Consider the following 12,246-nt stretch of genomic DNA (forward strand, 5'->3'; position numbering starts at 1 on the left):
AAACTGCACATCACAGGTTTCTTTACTGCATTTTTTTTTTAAGATTTATTTATGCAAATAGAACTGGGGTACAGGCCAGAGGTGCAAGGGTGGTAAGAGGATTCACCAAAGACAGAGAGGGGAGCAGAACAGGCAGATGACTGAAATACACTTTCTGAAGGGAACAGTGGGCAAGACGGGAGAGGTCTGCCGCACCGTGTGGGTCACCCCCAGACGGGGATTGAACTTGCGCTGCAGCAGCTGCGGCTAGCTTTGCAGTGCTGTGCTTCATTTAACCCGTTGCACCATCAGGGAGGGCCCTACTGCAGGATTTCTTTAAAAATTCTGATTGCCTTAGAACTGTCCCAAGGGGCAGAATGTAGCTGCAGTGTTTACTAAACTTCTAGTAGAAAACCCCTCAAAAACCTCATTTTGGGACATCTTCCTATATGCAGTCCCCATGAAAAGATTTTGAACCGTTTAGAGAAATCAGACTTATACTTAAAAACCAGTTCTAGGAAATGATAGGAGAAAGAAGGAGACCTGTTGGAAGCCTGTAACAGCCGTCCAGGATGAGCAGGTGCTTCATGAGCACCCCCTGACTGTGAGGGCGTGGGAAGGCTTGGGATTCTAGAAGCGGCATGAGGTAGAATCAACGGTGATGTCTCAGCGGTCCCGCAGGTGAGGTCCTGACATCTAGGAGTGGCTGGGCTGGGAGCAGAAGGATCAGGCTTGGCCCCCGACACACTGAAATCTGGGGGAGGAGCTCAGCCCCAGGTTGGGAGCCCCAGAGGGGGAACAGGGCTGCAGGCAGATCCCAGGGGAACGCCAGTGTTGAAGTAGAGACAGAAAGAGAAGTTGGGGAGAAGGAGGAAGAGAGGGGAGCGGCCGCCATGGGTGGAGCCCAGGAGTAGTTTCTGGAAGAGCAGTTAGTAGTCCCGCTCCGTTCCCTGACTCCAGCACAGAGAGGTCTTCACATACCACATTGGCAGGTTTTTACCTGCACACAGATACACACACACAGAGTCTTTCAATACGGTGAGCATTAGCCAGAGTGAAATAAATTGAATATACTCATACATTCTTTTGGAGTCTATACAGTGGCACAGAACTTTGGAGAGAGTTGACATGTATCAAAACCTTGAATGTACATCCTCTCCTCCCAGCAGATCCACTTACTGAAATGTGTCCTTAGGAAATCATCACAGATACGCACAAAAACTTTTTACAAGTAGTTTGTCCCATAATATTTTGCGGCTTGTTAAAATCATGTGAGACATACAGATCATGGAGGAATGTTCCTGATATGTGTGTATGTATATGTAAAACAAGTATGAGCTTGTATTAGAGAAGGAGGAAAGCACTGCAGTCCAGAAAATGAGTGAGTAGGAAACCGAGGTCCAAGGGGTGACCCTGAGGCTCATGTTCTGTCAGAAGAAGGAGACTGTCCGTGGCCATCGGTCACAGACCATTCTCCAGCAGGAGACTGGAGACCAGCAGTCCCCTATGAGAGCCCAAGGAGGCCGGGGCAGCGCCCCCCAGGGGGCAGCAGGGCCCAGGCTGTGCGCCTCAAGCTTTGATGTTCCAGTAAGTCCATTTAACCTGACACTTGGATGCATTTGACAACATTATATATTGATGATCTGGATTTGATTTAGAAATTAGAACCACTCAGCTTGGACCACTGCTACCTGAATTAAAATCTGATTCTATCAAGATTCCCCAAACTCCTTGAGCACATGTAGGGCTGGGTAGAAGAGAGTAGACACAGTTACCTAAAATCTCCTAAGCTTATAGTTTCTGGGCAAGGTAAACATTCTGGAATAGAAAGAGCATGGCATTTGTTTATCAGGCTCCCTTTTCCCAGGACTCTCCAGCAGTTCCATTTGTTTACCTCTGTCTAGACTATCCTTAGCGTGAGCAGTGTGGGTGGATGTGGAGGTAGAAGGTTGTACAGGATAGCGCCTTCCAGGGTGAGGGTATCTGTGAAGGGACATGCTCCAGAGGAACCCTTTCTTTTAAATTAGTAGTGTCTTTCGCATTTCACATTTATGTTGGCTGTGCTGGGTCTCTTCTAACCAAATCAAACTGAAGTCCTGTTCTGATGGCGCAGAGGGTCAAAGGGCAGCTCCTGGTGGCCTGCAGCGCTGCGTCCAGCTTCCTGGCACGAGGCCTCTCGCCCCTCACTCCGCACAGCTGCCTCTGGCTCTCAGGCTTTGGCCTCACAGGCTCTCACTGGCATGTTCTGGATCTTTCTCTCTCTCCTGCCACATGTTTACTTCATGATTCTGTCGTGATCTCCTGTCCTCAGTCCTACACCCCTTTCTGTATGGTGGTTGCAGACTGAATTTAAGTACAGGAGTCGGGTGTGACTGGTGTTTCTCCACTGTTTCATTACCACAGACCTATAAACATTGAGCAAAAAGTACACATGTACTATGAGAGAGAAAAGAGGGGTTTGGGCATGACCTCAGCAGTCTGTGAACTGCTGCATCTGCTTTTCCCTGACCGGTTACAGCGTGCTTGCCCCAGGGGATAGTGGCAAGGCCAGACCAGGACAGCAAAAGGGTGTGGGGGTTTGGACACAGCGCCTCCTTTATCGTGGCAAACCAAGGGGCTTGGTACTGGATGGCTGCCCTGGGTCAGACTGCTGACAAGGTTGATAGTCATGAACGGGAAGCCTGTTTCAAAGAAAGCGTAGAGATACTAGACCTGTAACTTATGTAGCTGTTATCATGGGATCAAGCAGCTGTATGGCCATCAAAGATAAATTTTTTAAGGTTAACTTATATCGTGTGTGTGTGTGTGTGTGCGTGTGCGTGTGTGTGTTTATTGCCTTTTTAGCACGAGGCAGAACTAACATCGAACTTCGAGAGAAATTCATCCTCCCAGAAGGGGCTTCGCAGGGAATGACACCTTTCCGGTCACGCGGGCGAAGATCGAAGCCATCCTCTCGGGCAGCTTCCCCTACCCGCTCCAGCTCAAGTGCCAGTCAGAGTAACCACAGCTGTACGTCCATGCCGTCTTCTCCAGCCACCCCAGCCAGTGGTACCAAGGTATGGAGAGCCTCCAGTCTGGTCTTGCCCACCCCCTCTGCAGTCTAGCCATTGGAAGACCTCACTGACATGACTGAAGACATGCAGACTAAGCTCTACCTAGAGCGGGCTGACCAGGCCCTGCTGGCCACAGACACAGGACCTTTAAAGATGACTAGAAAGGACTTTTATTAAAATATGTCCTCAGGTCCTTCAGTCAAAAATGCTTCTTTCTACCCATTCCCAGAGTGCTTATGAGCCCATCCACACTCGCTGACTTTTGAAAATCCAGGCACTGTCTGTGCAGCCAGAGCTGCGGAGACAGTTGTTGTAATGGTGGCTATGTAGGGGAGTGACTCTCTGCCTGGTGTCTTCGCCCTGTTGGACTGATGTGCCTTTTATTTTGTTTTCTGTTTCTTTAAAATGTAGTGTCTCCTATTGATGTTCTTATGTTCTCGATTTGCTCCCTTTCTGTCCACTTTCACTTGTTCCCGTCCTTCCCGTTGGCTCCATTTCACAGACTCCACTTCAGTCCTCTCGCTGTTATGACAAACCCTGGTTGGTAAACAGTAAAGCTGGCACCCCTGTCAGGGACAGCCAGTGTCCCGACCTCCATCTGTCCAGCCCCGAGGTAGAGTATGGCTTTGCTGGCTAAGGCCACAGTCAAGACAAGGCCCTTGCTAATGCCAAGAACTTAACGGGCTCCTGTTCTGGACACGAGTCCTTGCTCTTTTCTATCCTTGTGGTGCTTTGCTCTCACAGCTGATTCAACTAATCAAGTGTTTTTCAGGGGTTTCTAACTCGGATTCACCAAAATTGGAGATAACTAAGAAATGCCTCAAAGTGGATTGTTTAACAATCTTTAGCATGATATTTGTTTAGTGTGATAAACAGTGGTCATTGCTGGCGATATGTTTATCATATTGTTAATAATCAGTCCTCTTAGAGTCTCCAAATGTCAGTTACACAGACGAGTTATGAACACTTGAAATTCAGCTCCAGTGCATGTGTTCAACAATGTTCTATCTTTGCTCAGAACACAAGAGTGGCTGGCACCCCCACCCAGAGCCGCACCCCACTTAGCACACAGTGGCCCAGGGAGTGGGTGCTGCCCACCTCGGCCAGGCACAGTACCCGTGAACACTGCTTGGAGGCTCACACTCGCTGGGGTTTCTACAGCCTTGATTCGCATACACAAGCCAGCATTAAGCATGTTCAAGCACAGTGATTAAACCACCGAGCACCCTGGAAGAGCCATGTGTCTCCAGAACAAACCTGGGCTCACAGCGTGTGTGGTAGCAGCCCCATCTCCACCCTAGCTCCTGCGGGGAAACACTGGTTTCTTGTGCCTCGAAAGATAGTTTCACCTTCAGGCATGTAAAGCAGGAGGCGCAAGCAGCCAGGGCCTGCCGGTGGCCTGAGACAGCACCAGCTCAGAAAGAGGTGCGCTTCACGGCGCCCCCGGGCCGCCGCCGGCCCCCGGAGCCCAAGCCCACTGTGAGTCTTGCTTTTCTTCCTGCACGATGGCTCCAGTTTCATGACTCTCAAAAGTTGTAAATGTTTTCATTATGAAGTGCCAATTTCCATAGGATTCTGACAGGTCAGCCTTTGTTTTATCTTAAGGCTTTGGTTCTATTGCACTGTGAGGCCTCGCCTCCCCTTAGCCGCTGGCGGCCTGTGGCCAGCCATGCCCAGCTGGTGAGGCCTCCCCAGCAGCAGTGCTCACGATGGAAGTTGCTGAAACTGGACTCTGCCGCCTTTGGAGGCCGGGGGCTTGTGCTCGGGCGTTCGTCCCTTTCTGTCGCAGTAGCTCTTTCTGTACAAATTAAAGAAGTTCAAGAAACATAATGAAATGGGTTGCTTTACTTTGCTATTTATATAAACATCTTAAAGGTCCTGGAAAACAGTAGATTTCAAAGAAAAATTAGAAAGTCATACTGGGCACAATTGATATACTCTTTCTCCGCATTGCCTGCTTCGGTCTCCAAAAAAAAAAACACTCAGCCAAGACACGTAGCTCCAACTGTAGCAGCAACAATTCTTCCCCAGTTTCAGACATGCCTCCCTGCACGCCATCTGTGCCTCGGCAAGGCTCTCCTAGGCCAGCTCCACACCAGTGCTGCACTGGGGCTGAGGGTGTAGTCATGCACAGTCACCCTGCTTTTAAGGAGTGTGCACTTGACTGCAGGAGACACAGGCAGCCAACAGCAGGTCACATGTTGGGTGCCAGTGGGTGCTGTGCCAGCAGATGCTGCAGGGGAAGAGAACTGGGGATTGCAAGTGGTGGAGTCTGGCTGTGGCCTCTGACAGGCCCTTTGGCCAAGTAGGCCCGAAGGATCAAGGGATGAGTCCCGCAGACATGCAGCCAGGGACTGCAAGGATAGTACAGCGGAGGTGGCGGAACGAGCGGGAGTGTAGTTCTGAGGGCAGAGGAGAAACGCAGGTGTTGATCAGGTCATTGGAGAGCCTCCCCCGAGCTGGGCTTCCTGCTCCCATCAGAACCTTGTCCCCAGCAGCACAGCCCGCTCATGGCACGTGGCTTGTCTGGTAGCGGTTCTGCACTCCTAATTACTCATCTGATCCAAAAGTTAGTACACCTGCCCGGAGGTGGAGATTGAGTGATATCTGGAGCTCCGTGTTTAACATTTGGGACTAGAAATCATATTGCAAATGTCTAGCCCCAAAACTTTAATACTTGGGAGTTACTTGCATTTTTTTCCTTTACTCATCTACCATACTTCTGTTCACTGCAATCATTATAGTCTTACTATTTGAGGATCTGTTTTCCCATTTCTAGTGAAAATTTGTAAGGTAGAAGTTATCGGAAGACAATCTGAACTTTTAAATTGGAACAGCAAAGCTTTAGTTTGGGAATCCTCAGACTACATGGCCTAGGATACTTTCAGTATGAATCTTTGTTTTCCCGGGCTTTTAATTTGCTTTTCAATCAATTACACATCAGGAAACCAAAGTGGACCTTTTAAAATTCAATTTCTATTAAAAGATTTTACCAAGTAAATATCCTTTTTATTTTTTCTTAAGGTTATCCCATCAACAGGCAGCAAATTGAAACGACCAACACCGACTTTTCATTCTAGTCGAACCTCCCTCACCGGTGACACTAGCAATAGTTCTTCCCCAGCCTCCACAGGTGCCAAAACCAACCGGGCAGGTAAGCGTCGGAGCCGGCCCCGCACTGGTGTGAGGGCTGAGGGAGTGGCGGGCTGGGAATCAAACTGCAGCCTGTCAGCAATGCTTCACTGCCCCCAACGCAAACAGACGGGTGATGCCCACAGAGAGACCAACGGGCTTTTGCTGACTTCTTTTGCTCCTGTTACAAAAACTGGCTCTAGCCTTGTCTACAGAGAGCAGATGCTTCCAGAGCCAAAGCTCCACCCTCTGCCACTCATCAGAAATGGTCAGATTTAAAAGGAAGAGCTTGCTGAAGAGCCCGTTTGGGGCAGCCATTTGCTAGTGGTTTTCCTAGCACCCCATGTTGAGGAAGTCAGGGAGCTTCACCTCTGTTCGCCTGTTGACGTGCCTTGTGGGAACCAAGAGATTTGGCTTCATTTCCTGGTGTTTCCCTTCACTTCTCCCCCTTCCCAGTCTGCCAGTGCCAAGACAACCGTGTGCCTGCTCAGCTCCACTGTGGAGGCACATCAGGTGCAGTGACGGTGAGAGGTGGTTCTCAGCCCTCAGCAGGCGGGATTCTCCCATAGAATCCCCAAGCCTGAGGGGGGCAGGGACTTCGGTGGAGATGAGGAAACCTGGGTCCAGAAAGTTCTGATTTGCCCCAAGTCACACAGCACATCAGATGGTCCCAGCTGCTGGTCACTTATTCTCTCCACATGCACTCCCACCTCCCTGCCTTGCCATCTCTGTTAAGTCTACTGTGCTATTCTTTAATTCCAGACCCCAAAAAGTCAGCCAGTCGCCCTGGGAGCCGGGCCGGCAGCCGGGCCGGCAGCCGGGCCAGCAGCCGGCGGGGAAGTGATGCCTCCGACTTTGACCTGCTGGAGACGCAGTCGGCCTGTTCAGACACGTCAGAGAGCAGCGCCACGGGGGCCCAGGGCTCCCGGAGAGGGCTCGGCAAGCCGTCCAAGATCCCGACCATGTCCAAGAAGACCACCACTGCCTCCCCCAGGACTCCGGGCCCCAAGCGGTAACACGGCACAAGCACCCCAGGCCTCCGTCCACTTTGAATCCTACTCCACACATTGGGTGTATATTTATTCTGAATGGGAGAAGTTATATTGTTAAAAGTGTAAAAGAATACTTGTGTTATGAAGCTGCCTTATTTTTTTTCTTTTTGTAAGTTACTATTTTCCTGTGAATATTTATGTAGATAAAATTTGCCTCCTGGTACCCCTGTGATGGATGGGGCCCAGAAATGAAATATTTGGGAAAAAAAAAAAAACACAAATGAAAAGGTCAAAGTACAAATGTGTATTAAAAAAAGAAAAGCCTCTAAGTAGGGTTTCTGTGTGGTGCAGGGTTGTAAACCTGCTTTATCTTTTAGGATTATTCCTAAATACATTTTCTTTATAAATTTGACTTGCTATCTCAGCAAGATAAATTATATTTAAAAAGAAAAAAAAAAGACTCCTGCAGTGTTTAAGGAACTTTTTTTTTTTTTAATTTGTAAATCACAGACACCTCAACTAGCAAGAACCGAGGGGAGGGCATCTATAATTGCTTTTTCCATTGTTTTTAATGTTGTGTGATTTTAGCTAAAGAGAGGGAACCTCATCTAGGTAACATTTGCACATGATACAGCAAAAGGGGTTCATTGCAATACTGTCTTTGAATACTGTTTCAGTACTGGGTGTTTAAAGGACAAATAGCTGCTAGAATTCAGGGGTAAATGTAACTGTTTCAAAAAATGTTCAGAACATTGGGGTTTTTAAGAGTCCTGGTTTGTAACTTTCCAGCCTGGCTACCAATAACTACTATGCCCACCGGTCCCCTCGGTAGGGGGCTCCCTGGTGGCATTGTGAATTACAGATTTGTTTATCTGCATTTTTTGCTATTTATTTAAATGGTCGATCAACTTCCCACAAACTGAGGAATGAATTCCATCCATGAGCCTGTTCTGAAAATGTGGACACGAGACAACACTTGCTCATCCTTTCAAGGAGTTCACCAGCACACTCGTTAACAAGACCCGTTTGCTTCCGTCTTTTGTGCGTGACAGAGTCAACTGACCAAGTGACCATGAAGAGGGGCTGTCTGGGGCTCCTGTTTTTTAGCTGCTGTTTCTCTTCAGCTCCGACCATGTTGCTGTGTGATTATCTCAATTGGTTTTAATTGAGGCAGAAACTGAAGCTCTACCAATGAACTGTTTAAAAACAAGACACACTTTTGTATTAAAATTGCTTGCAGTAACAAATATTTTGTATTCCCTGATTTTTCTTCTCATTACCTTATATAGAACAAGTCTCTGTGGGGTATAGTTGTGTGTTAGGTACTTAAATACATTATTCAAGTCAGAATATCTTCATGGATAAATTATGAAGCAAATTAATATTTTCTTTATCACTGCTAAATTTACAAAGCAACAAGAAAAGGTTGTCAACAAGTCTATCTGGTGTCATCCCCTTAAACAATTTTTCTTACAGATTTATTCATATATGCATACAAGAACTGGGGTACAGGCCAGAGGTGCAGGGGATGAGAGGATTCACCAAAGACATAGTGGGAGCAGTACAGGCAGATTGACTGAAATACACTGCTGAGGGGAGCAGCGAGTGAGATAGGAAAGGTCTGCTGCACCATGTGGGTCACCTCCCTCACCAGGGATCGAACTTGTAAGGCAATGACTGTGAATAGCTTCATAGTGCTGCACTTTAACCCTTTGAGCCACCAGGAAGATTAGGGGTTTGAGAAAAATGGAACCAGTTTCCCAATTCAAGTAGAAGAATACTGAAATTTCTTTTAAAGACAGAATTTCAGAGGTGGAGGCAAAATTGGCCACAGATAAAGTTTCTTTGTTTTACAGATGAAAGAACTGAAACAGGAAAGGAGAAGGGGATGATTTGCCTGAAGTCACAGAATGAATAAAGGGCAAAAGACCTTGAGTCTAATCTGTTGACTCCCTATTCAACTCTGACACTCCAGCCCACACTGATTTATAGTAATTAAAACAGCCAGATATTAACTAATTTAACAGCAGGAAATAGACTCGAGAACTTGAGATTAAGGGGGTTTAAGACAGGCCTGTGTTTTGATCATTAGGCCATACCCTTGAGATGCCAGGGCTTGGTAAAATGTTTGACACCACGTGTCCAGGTTAAAGGAACCTGCAGCCTGTGAATTCTGATGGAAGTGTTTACTTTATTCTTCCTGGAATTGAGTGAATCGGGCAGCCAGAATTTTGTGTTGCATGGTGTTTTCATCGAAACTTTCTACCCCCTTTCCGCCTCCAGCAGCAAAAGCATACTGAAAGCAGTTTATAGGTCTGGACCGTGGTCATTTGTTTTCACTTGTAATGCAGGCTTCCCTCTTGCCTTTTGCCACAAAGTTCAGCTAGCTGTGGCATCTGCACATTCATTAACACCTCATGCAAGACCATATAAAAAATACAGGGATGCCAGAAAAAAAAGGTTACAATTAACAGCCCTGTGATATATTTGATAAGCAAGTACTGCAAATTTGGTGTCTGCCGGGTAGAGGGTGAATGTAAGTGCTTGGGCCTTAAATGATGTAGTAAACGCAGCCTACAGGTATCAAGTGCTTACCACCCCCAGTCACTGCACTAAGTCCTCTTGATACGCTCCCACTTAACCTCCATCTCCAGTGTACACTTCTGAACCCCATGTATAGATGACAGTGGCCTGGAGTAATGAGCCCAAGGTCACAGAGGTGCCAGTGGCTGGAAATCCCTGGCTTGAGATTGCTCTCTCCAGGAAACCCCCATCTCTGCTCCCCCAGTTCTGCAGTGCCAGGTTTCACTCGCATTTCGCCTGCCCCAACTTCCTCTGCCCTCCCAGGCACTCTCAGGCCCTTTGTTCAAGCAGGGCTGTCACTCTGCCTTTGGAGAGGACTAGAGTGGGGGCCCGCTCAGGACCAGGTGGGCTGCCTCTCGGGCTGGGGGCACAGCACAGGGCAGCCCACGTGGTTTACGGCTCACTGAAAGACCAGCTTTCTCCACCTGGCCTAACCTGAGAGACATGATTCTATCATTGTAAGAACTGTCCAGCACTGGGCTGCTTGCAGTGCAGCTGGAGCCCAGCATGCTCCATGCCAACCTGAGGCTTACAGGCCAGATGTGGGGCCCCTAGTCACGTGGCAGGGACTCAATAGAGGTTGCCAGTGTCCAGGGACCCGGAGAGCCTCCTGGAGAGGACAGGACTCAAGGGACACACCATGAGGGCCCCAACCTCTGCAGAGACACCAGCCCTGTGGTTCAACCTCCTAGCAGCTTCCTCTGCCTCCACCCATCACCACCAGAGGATCACTGTCATCGCTCCCCATCACTGTCCTGCTCCAACCGCAGGTCCTGACTCCAGGCTCCCTCCCTCCAGTGGTATTTCCCTCTGTAGCCAGGCTCTGGTCTTGCCTTGGGCACCTTCAACAGCTAAGCTGCGACATCATTATTCAAGTTTACATGTGTGGAAAATGACTTAGATAAAAGGCAAGTTAGGCATGGATTTAAGGCACAATAGACAGTTGTGTAAACGTTGATATAAAAAGTTTTATGTTATTTGGGGGGGATAAAAGGCTTCCTGTTTTTTTAAGTTTGAAATGATCATGCAAATATTTAATTTTGTTGGACTTCTTAATTGATATTGACATTTGTCTTGAGTCCACTTCAGAGCATTGTAATTATTACTGTCCAGAGTCCTCATCTAACCTTCCCAGAGGTCCTTTGTAGTCCATCCCTTACCAGCCCTCCCATCTCAACATACCATTTGCCCACAGGCTCTCCAGGCTCCACTGACCCGCTCCCCTGCAGGAACTCACCTACCTGCTCCAGGCCAGCTGCACAGTGTGAGGCCTGGGAGAGGTCATGTAACCCCTGTTGTGTTAAAGGGTTAAAGTACTGTGTTGTGCTCAGTCTCCTTAACTATTCAGGGAATGGGAGGAAGGGGCTTAAATAGTATTTACCCCTTAACAATGTTTGATCATTATGGAATTGATAGCACAGTGTTAATTGTCACCGATCCTTATTAATGTCCCCAGTTCTCGGGCCTTTGACACAAGCTATTTCTTCTGCCTGGAAAACTTTCTTTCCCTGACTTCTCCTGTCTTCCCAGGCTAGATCCTCACAGCCTTCCAGCTCAGTCTGGTTGTCACTTCCTCAGAGGGTGGCACCTTAATCATAAATGAATAAAGAGATTGTCTAGGAAGGGCAGAGAGCTGAGTCAATCAGGAGTTTCTGTGAGAAATTTTTTCTAGCGAGTCACTAAGGGGTGAGAGCATTAAAATACACAAAGATGGTTCCCTGGATGGGAAAGGGCCCCAGGGCCCTGGACTCCTCCCTGTTGGAGGCCAGTGCGCCTCTCCTGGTGCATCAGCACTGGGCTCCCAGAGGGCCACTGGAGCAGCTGAGACAGCCCACTTCAGGCGCTGCCTGGGAACTTAGCGGTGGGCTCACCCAAGCAGCCACCGAGCAGGTTCCCAAGGTGGGAAGCACCGGGAAGGCACTGGCAGGCCAGCGAGGACCTGTGGTGACAGAGAATCCGGCAGGGCGGCTGCTGGCAAGAAATGGGTCCCACTCGCGGGACACGGTTGGCACCCGCGGTGCCCCGCCACACAAGGTCATGCAGCGTTTGAGTCGTAGGGCGACACGCCAAGCACCCAGGCATGACAGCCAGGCATTCAAACTAACACTCCCGACCAACCGCGGTGGATGGAGGAAGCACAAACACACACCCCACCTCTGCACAGGTTCCTGCTTCCAGGAGCAGCCATACCTTGGTGACCGAGTTCAAGCCACCAAGGCCAATATTTGACGCGGCCAGTAGCTGGAGGGGAGCCCAAGACGTCCCTGGCGACCACATCCTGTCCCACCACCCACCATCAGATCGCATCTCGGGACTGTGAACACCTAACCCAAAGCCGCTTCCACCGCGCGTCCCGCCCCTGCACCCCATTGGTTAGGCCCGAAGGGGGCGGAACCCGACGGCTGGCTCCGGACCGAAGGGCGGCTGGCGCAGCTGGCCGCACAGACGGCCAGTCCCGCGGGGCACGCGCTGGCCAGTGCGCTCGTCCGCGAGGGCAGACGGACGGC

The 12,246-nt window shown here is 49.1% G+C and overlaps 1 protein-coding gene across 1 annotated transcript in view; it reads left to right on the forward strand.

Moving 5' to 3' along the window:
• MACF1 (microtubule-actin crosslinking factor 1) overlaps positions 1 to 7,451 on the forward strand; it is a 297,509-nt gene extending 290,058 nt beyond the window's left edge. The window contains exons 92-94 of the mRNA XM_004678829.2: positions 2,824 to 3,035; positions 6,057 to 6,186; positions 6,927 to 7,451. Of these exons, the coding sequence (XP_004678886.1) occupies positions 2,824 to 3,035; positions 6,057 to 6,186; positions 6,927 to 7,180 (596 nt within the window). The 3' untranslated portion in view covers positions 7,181 to 7,451. The remainder of the gene's footprint in view (positions 1 to 2,823; positions 3,036 to 6,056; positions 6,187 to 6,926) is intronic.
• Positions 7,452 to 12,246: the final 4,795 nt, after the last annotated feature.

This window comes from Condylura cristata, unplaced genomic scaffold, assembly GCF_000260355.1.
Source record: "Condylura cristata isolate star-nosed mole 26May11 unplaced genomic scaffold, ConCri1.0 scaffold00008, whole genome shotgun sequence".
Classification (NCBI taxonomy): Eukaryota; Metazoa; Chordata; class Mammalia; order Eulipotyphla; family Talpidae; genus Condylura; species Condylura cristata.